Here is a 10,937-nt window from a genome sequence, read left to right as displayed (position 1 = left end):
AGCAGCTGCACTCGGAGGAGGGCGCAAGGGCGTCGGGCATCTCCTCCTGGACACGGGCGTCGGGCATCTCCTCCTGGACACGGGCGTCGGGCATCTCCTCCCCGGAAACAGTTGGGAGCAATGACCAGGTTTCATCGGTTGCTCGCATGACCTCCAGACAGTGCTGTCCCCTCTAAGTGGCATGGGGTGTGACTGCTGGTTACTAGCATCCCGCATGGCGTGAGGGCGAGGAAGCAGTGCTCAACTCTGCTGAATGTGGTGGGGGCGGTGGGTGGATAACTGGTGCGTAAAGATCGGGAAAACTGTAGAGAGTCGTTTGCATTTGAGCTGGGTCTCGAGGGATAAGAGAAATATGCCAGGCACGAAGTTAGGGAAGCGCTTTTAGGGACACGGAGAACATCCAGGTGGGCTGTCTCTTGGGATAAGAACCTCCTCGCTAGGTTTGTGATGATGCACTCAAAGCAGACACCACCACCGCCACCCCCGCCCCTCCCGCATGTGCCAACGGCGTAAGGTGAACAGTGACAGAGACGGTCATACCCGGTCATACCCTGCGATTGTTATTCACAAAGCCGACTGACTCCTTCATAGGAGGTTCAATTAACAAGCCATACCGCATCTTTGCGGCTCCCCCAGGGGAGGGGGGTGGCACCCGGTGGAGGCCGAATCTGCACTCACCAGCTGGGACGGCACAGGACGCAGGGGATCAGAGGCGGGAAGCAGAGAACGATGGTCCGTTCTCAGCCTGCAGGGCACAGAGCCGGGGAAACGCCGAGTTGTCTTAGCGCCTCAGGTAAGAGCAGCGCCCCGAAATCACAGACCCGGACACCCCCGGGGCGGCCCTGAAGGTTTGGTGTCAGAAACGAAGTTGTTCTGTTGAAAATAAGTGGAATTCGTCACGCCCCCTCGGTTTATATACTGAGATCCATACCCAGCGGCAATTTCTGTTTCAGTCCAAACTTCCAAACGGTGGAATTATTCGCGGACACCAGGAGTGTCTTCCCCAATATCCTCTCCTGAATTTGACGTCTTTTCAATCTAACTGGAAAAACGGTATTGAAGTCTTGATTTGATTTTCATTTCTCTGACTCCCCAGAAGGCCGCACACCTTCTCACACGTGCGATAGCCACTCGCATTTCCTCTCCGGTGAATTCCTCAACCCCTATCTCTTGCCCGATTTTCTAAGAGGTAATTCATCTTTTTCTTATTAATGTGAAAGTATTCTTTATATACAGAAGACATATGGCAAATGTGTTTTTTTCCTGTTTGCCTTTTACTTTGTGCATGGTTTTATTTTTCCACACTAAATTCTGGGTTGCCCATCTTGTTCTCTCCACTCCAATTTTTATAAATATTCTAAATTCTCTTCTATTTCCACATGCACGTTTCTTCTATCTCATGCACACACACAGACACACACCCTCACAAACTCACATACTTAGATGATAATTAAACGTGTCATTAATCCGCCTGGAATTCATGGGGTGGGGGGTGGAGGGGACTCTGCGTTTCCAGGGTTAACATGATTCTTGGGGGCAGCATCAAACCTGACATGAACCAAGAATTAAAGTCAAGTGTGAAAGTCTACTTTTCATATTTTTCAGCTCAAAGGGCATCTCCATATTCCCTGTTACTTCAGAAGGAGGCGGGGGCGTTCCCTGGTCTTCCTCTGCCACGGTCCCATGTCCCACCTCCCCTGAATCTCCTCCACATCTCTGTCCTCGCCTCCCGCCGCCCCACGCGCCCCGCCCCCGCTTCAGGCCATCGTCATCTCCCCCTGGAGCTTTGTGGCCCTGGCCTCCCTGGCTCCTCGTGCCTCCCCTTCCGACCCCGTCCGGCCCTGCCCCGGAGCGCCTTCTACACGCAGACCCCCGCCACCCCCCCCCTGCCGACAAGCCTTCCTCTCACAGCCCCGCACTGCCTTCCAGGTGCAGTCCAAGGCCCCAAACATGACCACAGCCTTCCTTCAGGATCCAGGCACTTCTCGCCTTTAATACACACGCACACGTGCGCACACACATGCACACGCACATGCACCCACACACACGTACACACGCATACACGCACACCCCTTTGCAAACTCATTTCTCGCACTGTGTCTTCCAGCTCCATGCTCAAGCCAGAGCAACCTTTCAGTTCTTCAAAAACGCCAAGCTTCCTTCTCAGTAGATCACGACCCTGGCCATGCACCTGGTCACCTGTCAAAATGAGCACAGCCTTGCCCAGGTCCTCCCACGGGGAAGCTGACTCCGGAGGCCAGGTGGGGTCTCTGCACCCACATCCTACACACGGTTCCCACACCGAGGTGGGGAACCACTGCTTTTTGCCTCCAGACTATGGGCACGTTATTCATCGGCCTGGAACCCTCCTCCAACCCCGGCCCCCACCTCACCGCTGGACATCGCCTGCCCCTCCTCAGAGTCAAAGCCCACACGTGCCTTCCTCCAGGAACTTTCCCTGACCACCCAGGTTAGGGCCCCCGCTCGATAGTTCCCCAGCCCCTGGCCTTCCCTGACTCAAGCTTTTATCACACCGAAATACGATTCCCAAATTTCTCATCTCCCACTCCAGACTCTGAGTTCGGGGGAACAGGGACAGTGCGTCTGTCTTGCTCACCACTACGTGATGCACCCAGCAGAGACCTGACACACAGTAGGTGGATGGATGAATGCCTGTGGCAGTTTCCATGACAAAAGCCTCCCAGCCCCGCCAGCACGCAGATGAGCAGTCTGGCCTGCAGAGGGCGCCAGCCTGCCTTTTCATCTCCCCGGGAGCCCGCGCCTGCGGTCGGTCAGCGGCGCCAGGTGCTCAGTGGTCATTTCGCTGCGCTGACGATTAGGCAGTCACTTGCCTCCAGCCGTGTTTGCAAACTGAGTGTTCGCCCCTCACTTCTAACGACAGGGTCTACATCCCCTGTCCTGCTATGAAAACAGCCGTAACTGTAGCAACAACCAGTGGCAGGTTTTCTGTTCCCAAGTGGGGACACGAGAGGGGGTGAGAGGTAAGGGAGAGAGAGAGAGAAGGAAGGCGACAGGGAAGAGACTCTTTACGCTGCTCATCCCGGAGAAGCAGGGGAAAGTTATCCGTGTGTCTCCTAGGAGACTCTCCGACTCTCTCTCTCTCTCTCTCTCTCTCCCCCTCTCTCCATCCATCCTCCTTTCATCCCGGGGAGAACAGAATCTAAGTCGGGACTGGACAAGCAGCCACAACAAGTACCGGGAAGGAGATCTTTTCCCCCGTCGGCGGCGGCAGCAGCAGCAGCCCTCGGCCCCGGCTCAGACCGGCCCGTCTGTCAGCAATGAACGCTTCGTGCTGCCCGCTGCCTGCTCACCCGACGCTGCCCAACGGCTCGGAGCGCCTGGCAGCCCCCTCCTCCGGCAACCGGAGCGGCAGCGGGTTCTGCGAGCAGGTCTTCATCAAGCCCGAGGTCTTCCTGGCGCTGGGCATCGTCAGCCTGCTGGAGAACATCCTGGTCATCCTGGCCGTGGGCAGGAACAGCAACCTGCACTCCCCCATGTACTTCTTCCTCTGCAGCCTGGCGGCGGCCGACATGCTGGTGAGCGTGTCCAACGCCCTGGAGACCGTCATGATCGCCATCGTCAACAGCGACTACCTGGCCTTCGAGGACCAGTTCGTGCAGCACATGGACAACGTCTTCGACTCCATGATCTGCATCTCCCTGGTGGCGTCCATCTGCAACCTGCTGGCCATCGCCGTGGACAGGTACGTCACCATCTTCTACGCGCTCCGCTACCACAGCATCATGACGGTGCGCAAGGCCCTGGGCGCGATCGCGGCCATCTGGGTGTGCTGCGGCGTGTGCGGCGTGGTGTTCATCCTCTACTCCGAGAGCAAGATGGTCATCGTGTGCCTCATCACCATGTTCTTCGCCATGCTGCTGCTCATGGGCACGCTGTACGTGCACATGTGCCTCTTCGCCCGGCTGCACGTGAAGCGCATCGCGGCGCTGCCCGCCGTGGCCGGCGCGGCCCCGCAGCACCGCTCGTGCGCCAAGGGCGCCGTGACCATCACGCTGCTGCTGGGCGTGTTCGTGGTCTGCTGGGCCCCCTTCTTCCTGCACCTCGTGCTCATCGTCGCCTGCCCCACCCACCCCTCCTGCGTCTGCTACACCGCCCACTTCAACACCTACCTGGTGCTCATCATGTGCAACTCGGTCATCGACCCCCTCATCTACGCCTTCCGCAGCCTGGAGCTGCGCAACACCTTCAAGGAGATCCTGTGCGGCTGCGGCGGCTGAGCGCCGGCGGCCCCGGCCGGCCCGGTCGCTTCCGACCCTCCGCCCGGCCGCGGTGTTTAGAAAGAAGAGAGCGGGGAGCCGAAGATGTGAAAAGGTGCTCGCAGCCTTGGCCGTGCATGCCCTTCGCCTTGAAGCTTGCAAACCCTTTTGAAAGTGGAGACGGTCGATAGAACAGGCTCTCTGAGAGGGTCCCGACGCGGGTTAAGTGGCGCTCTCTGGTTTCCGGAACGGTCACCGGGAGAAGGCCGTTCCGGGCGCTCGCCGCACCCGCTCCCGTGCACCCCGGGTCTGCGTCGCCTGCCTGCTCGCCTGCTCCCCATCGTGTCTTCGTGCTCCAGGTGAGACCAGACTGAAGGACTCTCACGAACGGGAGGGAGGTTCGAAGCCCTCCACAACCACCTGTCACGGCCGCAACCTCCGGCTGCCAGCTGCTCAGATGGCCTGGCACTTCTCTCCTGAGAGGCTGCATTTCTATGCCATTGCTCTGTGTACAGGAAAACGGTCTCCCAGTGAACTCCTCGTGAAAGCAGCAATGCTATGCTGTCTGCTCCTCTTCTTCCCGACGCCCCTCGCCAGCCCCTCCCCCCCGAAAAAGAGCATCGAAATGTAACCCACTTCTGTTTGTGCTGTTGCTGTGATTGTTGGGTTTTATGCACTGAATCTAAGGCAGCTTTCAGATTTCTAATGAAAAAGAAATCGAGTGCTTTGGAAATTCAGAACATACCTGTGTACAAGATCTTTTGAGGTATAGGTTACCTTAAGGTGTAGAGTTCCCTATTTTTTTTTAAAAAAAGCCTTTTTCCCTGTTATTCCTTTTCCACCTTTAACGCGAGAGGGGGCCTCGAGGGCGGGAGGGCCAGCGTCTCGCTGCGTCCCCGCCATTCCGGATCGTGGCCGAGGTCGTGGAAACGCCCGTGGCTTTCCCAGAAGCTGCTCTGCTCATAGTAGCTGTGACTCTGTCACGCGATTTCCTGAATGTTTCTAGGGAAGAGAATTGTTTCTGGAATTACTGCTCCTTTAGTGCATCATGGTGTTAAGAGTGCGGTGACCTGGTATCGACCTCTGTACCCTCTCGAGTAAGGCTGCTCGCCCCCCGCGCGCAGGGCAAGGTTTGCTGGTCGCACTGTGTCGTCACGGGGGCTGCTCCGACCGTCAGACTCCCTCCCGCCCGAGACAGCTTCGGGCCGTGCTTTCTGGCTGTTCTTTCTCACACACACACACGCACACACACACACACACACACACACCATGAACTCTTCTATTGTGCTGCGTCTTTGGTGTACAACCGTGTTTCCCTTGTGCTAGAATATACTGGGGGGGGGAGTAGTATTTGTAGATATAATATAAACAATATAAACAAGTACTTTTGGCTAATAGAAACAATATCACTTGTTTCTTGCTTTTGAGTGTGACGTCTGAAAATAATAAAAGGCTTTTATGGCTGCTAAACGTGTGACGCATTAAGATACATCACCCGAAGCATCCTGGTGACTTCCGCACCTGGCCGCCGTATGTCATACTGCAATTCTGACTATTTTGTAAATGGCGTAAACATCCCCATTGCCACAGTCTGGTCTTTTCTAGGGCAATGCCTTTGAGCCAGACTACAAAACTCTCCCATTAGTTTCCAAATATATCAAGCTGTAGTTCTCGGGCCACTGTTGCTCTCCATTATTTTAATTGAGATGCCAAATAATAGGTCTTATCCATTGCCATTTGGCAAGCGAATGTGGAAAATGGAGAACCGGATTCTTTGAAAATTGTGCTAACAGCTGTCGGAATTACGATGTCCTTTTTCTATATAAACAAGATAAATAACTCACTTTTCACTCTTGGATATCGACTTTCGCATTATTTCATTTATCCTCTCGACGAACCTCCCAAGTAAATGGATCACGTTTTACAAATGAAGGCGCTTAGTCCCAGGGGGTCACGCGGTTGTCCGAGGGTGCCCGGTGAGTCGGGGTCACTGTACGCTTCGGGTCCCGGTGCCGATCTCTCTTTGCACCGACATGATGCTGCCAACGGGTTTCCATGATGAAAACCGACCCGGCCCTCGTTCCTACACACGTTTTGGCGCTTTCAGATAGAATTACCCACAAGAATCGCCCGGGACCTTGTTCAAGGGCAAAATCTGATTCAGCAGGTCTGGAGTGGAGCCTAAGATTCTGCATTCCCAACAATGACAGTCTTGCAAGGGAGGGAGCCGCTGTCTGGGGACCACTTCTGAAGTTCTACTCCCAATGAGCACAGACTCCCAATGAGCATAACATGGAGCCAAAAGCACCTGCCTGCCTGGCGCGCCGACGCCCTGCCCGCAGACGCGCTGACTACCTCATGGCATCCGCTGCTTGGACCCTTGCGAGAACCCCGTGAGGCATATATTATGGTCATCCTCATTTTACAGATGAGGCATCTGACACTGGGCAGGGTTAGGGAGCTTGCCTGTGACACTCAGCTACAGGTAGAAGAGCAGAGATTCGAACTCGGGCCGCCCAACCCACATCCCCAAGTCCAGCCCCGACACCCTAGCGCCTCTCACCGAAGCAGTGGGGACAGTGCAGCTGTGGCCCAGGGCGTGAGAGGCACGGGTTGCCACTGAGGAAGACCTCGGGGCGTGATTCCACAGCTCGCGAGTCCAGGCGTTCACACAGAGTTTCCATAGAGAGATCGTAAAACCGAGCGGCAGGATGAGTCGTTTGACTGGCTGTGCTTTTCTGAAGTCTGCGGGTACCCCTGGGGGCACGTCCGCGTCTGAGGGCGAGCAGCTCTGAACGTTAGGCCGTCACTGTCTCCTCCACAGCCGCTTTCCCGGGTCTTCATGTGGGAACCCACATTTCAAGCAGAAGAACAGTCAGGTTCGAAAATGCGTAATTTGTGAAAATAAAAGCACAGCATGGTTTTAATTCACTGTTAAGTTACATTCACTTTTCACGCCTGATCTCCAAGGCGAGATCGGGGACCATAGAAGTCTTTAAATTGAACTTTTGAGCTTAACTGTGGTGCTTTCCTGTAGGGCTGAGGGCTACGACATACTCGAGCCCCCTCGACTGGAAATATCTATCCGCTCTCACCTCCACTAAAACCGTTCTCCGCACGGCGGCCTGTTCAAAATCGTTTTTAAAATACAAATCAGATCAGATCACACTCTTTCTCAAAATTCTTCATTGGCTGTGAGTAAAATTTCACCCCCTCCCCCTGTGCTAACGATCTGACCTCCTCGGGTAAGTCCTGGACGCAGTCCCCTCCCCCATGCTCCTACCCCACGCTGGGCTCAGAGGCACCACCTCATTGCTGCCCCCGGGCCTTGGCCCCTGGAGTCTCCCTCCCCCCATATTGTCCCAACACCGGCACCTTCTTATCATTCAAGCTCCATCCCAATCCTCAGAGATGACTTCCTCGACTACTCGTTCTAACGAAGACCCCAGTCACTCACACGAAGTAATGCTTGATTACAAATCTCATTGCTATTTTCTATTTCCTTGTTAATTCATGTAATTATCATCCATTTCCCCCAATAGAAAGCAGGGCCTAACATGTAAAACTGGCCAAAAAAAAACACGTGTTGAGCGAACAGGTGACTTTGTTGTGACAAAGAGTCTGTAGGACACCGGTGACCCTCGCCGTCAGTAAATATCGGTACCCGGCGTGGAGTCTGAGTAAACCTTTCTTTCTCTGGCAAATCTGGCAACCGCTGGCCTGGGATTTCCTTTTTAGTTAAACTCTTCTTTTTCGGCATAGGGGGGCCTCTGGGGTGCCGGAAGCATTCCACCTCTCGACCCACTTGTAAAAATTCACTAAGCTTTTTCATGTGTGTATTTTCCAATGGAAGGATAATAAATATACAGAGAAGTTCTTAGAAGCTCTCCGTTCGCCAGGCTGTTCATCGGGCCACACGGGCGGCACGTCCGGCCCCCAGAGCCAGCAGCGGAGTGGAGGTGGTGTGAGCCGCTCAAGTCAAAGGAATGCATTTCCCGTGAAATACCTGAGTAATTAGCTCATTTCTCTAACTGCTTTAGAAAGCACAGGCTGACCTTCCAAACAGACAGATATTCGCCCCTGGCAGTGTTGTGCTTGTTTTTAATTGCAGGGGAGAGAATCTCTCTGGTGTGCTGTGATGCGCTGGGTTCCGAAGGGGCCTGGCGCATCCCACATCCCACGAGGCGTCAGAGGGAACGCAGAGCAATGTCACAGATGGGCCTCTGGGGTGAACGCCACGAGGGGCTCTGAAGGGCTCTGTTTAGCAGAAAAGCAAATGCTCTTTGGCCTACCCTGAAAAGACTGGGGCGGGGGCAGGTGGAGGAAACCGAGCTGAAGCTCAGAAGAGCCTGGGGCCTGGCACAGCTCGAGGCTCGTGTGGCTCTGCGCAAGTCTGTCTCCGTCTCTGAGCTGCAGCAGTGGCTCTGTGTGACCGGCAGAGCTGGGCTTGAAGGGTGGTTTTCAACCCTTGTCCCTGTCCCAGTGACTGTTGTCTTAGTCCTGTGGCTCAGGGGACACAGATCTCACCTCAACGTCAGCCATGGGGGAGGCGCCTGGCCCACACCTGGTTAACTGGGGTCCTCCACCTCTTGAGCACAGCAGCTGTATCTGTGACCCGCAGTGGCCCAGGGAGACTCAGCTCCTGCACTTGAACTACTGAGACAGAAAGGCCGTTTTTCACCTGGACCTCTGGGTACCACGCTGCCTGGGGCTGCGAGATGAGGAACCAGTCTACCCGGAGATGAAGCCGGCATCAAAGAAAGCAGGCAAAGGAAAGAAAATTCCTGCCGTTACCATGTGAGCGCCTGTGCCTGGCCCAGCTTTGCCTGAAGCTGGTCCTCAACCTGTACTCTCTGTTACTGGGCTAGTCGATTGTAGGCAGCAGCATTCCCACAAATACAGAGGCCAGCGGGGGAGGGGGGGGCGAGAGGCAAGGCCAGGCTGGGGCTTTGGGGGAGGGGCTGAGAGCCCAGGAGGGAAAGCCTCCGAGCTCAGAGGAGATGGGCTCTGTTGTGATCTGCATGCACATTGCGCTTACACATAAATTAGATTTGCAAAAATAATTAGCTTAAAAAGACACAAAAACAAAACAAACCGCTAGAGCAGATGACTCGAGGCAACTTCTGCTCTGCTCTCCTCACAGACTGCCAGCAAGGCGAGCAGAATCACACAGGAATCGTTCTCATGAAGGTAGAAGAAGGAAAGCAGGAAACTGGGCAACAGAACCGACGTTCCCGCATGGTGAGGCGCTCAGGGACCCCTCGATCTCCAGGTGGACCTGCACGGAGCGCTTCCCGTGTGCTGCGCTAACCACAGACGACAGCCGTGTTAACACGATCCGGGCTTAATTAGGCAGCTGAATCCCGAGGGGAGGACAAGCGTCTGTGGGTCGGACGCTCTGAGGAACTCGGCGGCTGCTGGACCTCACGGTCTGTGGACCAGTGGGCGGGCAGCTGCACAAGGAACGAGGAGGGTCTAGAAGTGTAGAGGGGACAAACCTAACAGCGCGCGGCCACCAGTGCTCGGGGCAATGGCTTCACCCTTTCGGGGAGCCACGGAGTGCTGAGTTCCCCCTCAAGGTCGGCCCAGAGCATAAATCGGGGTGCCCATGGGGAGCAGGAGAGGGCCGTTACTTTTTCCCGGCTGCCACTCCCTCCCCAGGAGTAGCATGAGGAGGCGGGCTCCACCTTATTCTGCCCCAAGTCACTCCAGTGCCTGTTCAAGGTACTCAGAGGACATCTGAGGGGTGCACAAACCAACCAACGTGAGCGACCTGAGACCTCATCTTTAATTCATCCAAACAGATGGATGTCGCAGCCTGGAGCCCGTGGCCGTGAACTTCAGCGGCTGGCAAGACCGGAATTCAGTCTGGGGACCAGCTCCTCACTGCCTCTCACCAACACCAGTCGTCTGTTACCTCGCCAAGAAACATGGGACTGGTATTAGCACCCGAGCCAAGCACTGTCGAGAAGTCTCAGCGAACACGCTGCGTAGAAGACCCCCTCGCACAGTGCCGGGGACCTGGTAACATCACGTGTGTTGCTAATGTTATTGTTAGGGAATATTAGTGGGTCACCTTATTACAGCCCGTGGGGCTTCTCAAACTGAAACATGCACCCGAAACCCCCTGGGATCTTGTTGAAATGCAGTCTGATTCACAGGGTTGGGGTGGGGCCTGGGACCCTGCATTTCTGACTGGCGCCGAGTTGGTGGCGATGCTGCTGGTGTGGGGTGCGGTGAGGCCTCCGCTCCACGGGGCCATCAACACAGGACAAGACGATGTTCACGGCTGCAAGTCACGGTTATGGCGGCTTCTCCAAAACGCGATTGTATTGACTCAGTCACGTAAGACCAAGGAAAAGCCTTGGAAATCAAGAGGGGACAGAATGAAGTGAATCATCCTGCGCCTTTCTGCTTAGGGAATCGTCTTCCATCGCCCGCTCCCGGCTCAGGCAGCCTCTGCGCACAGCAGCCATTCGTTTGGGATAAAACGAAGCGGCAGGTGAGTCAGCGGCACTGCAGACGAGGGCGTAACTCACCCGGCAGACAGTCCGCCCCCTGGGCCACCCACGACGAGATGAGATGATTCCATCGATACGAAGTCCCACCGGAAAACTCCGGAGAGAGGAAAAGCCGGCCGAGAGGCACGCACGGCGCGAGCTTCAGGGAGACGGGTTAGGCAGTAAGAGTGACGGAGGC

General features: G+C 55.5%; 1 protein-coding gene across 1 annotated transcript; it reads left to right on the top strand.

Annotated features, from left to right (window-relative positions):
* The first annotated feature begins 2,847 nt into the window (after positions 1-2,847).
* MC3R (melanocortin 3 receptor) lies at positions 2,848-4,771 on the top strand. Its single transcript, XM_016134143.2, has one exon. The coding sequence runs from the start codon at positions 3,300-3,302 to the stop codon at positions 4,257-4,259; it is 960 nt and encodes a 319-aa protein (XP_015989629.2). The 5' UTR covers positions 2,848-3,299; the 3' UTR covers positions 4,260-4,771.
* Positions 4,772-10,937: the final 6,166 nt, after the last annotated feature.

Source organism: Rousettus aegyptiacus, unplaced genomic scaffold (genome assembly GCF_014176215.1).
Source record: "Rousettus aegyptiacus isolate mRouAeg1 unplaced genomic scaffold, mRouAeg1.p scaffold_m13_p_12, whole genome shotgun sequence".
In the NCBI taxonomy this organism is placed as follows: Eukaryota; Metazoa; Chordata; class Mammalia; order Chiroptera; family Pteropodidae; genus Rousettus; species Rousettus aegyptiacus.
Note: the sequence above shows the minus strand (reverse complement) of the source record. Positions and strands in the feature narration are given on the sequence as shown.

What these genes read in the sequence shown, in the direction of transcription:
- MC3R (XM_016134143.2), top strand. Translation starts at nt 3,300, where the DNA reads ATGAACGCTTCGTGCTGCCCGCTGCCTGCTCACCCGACGCTGCCCAAC.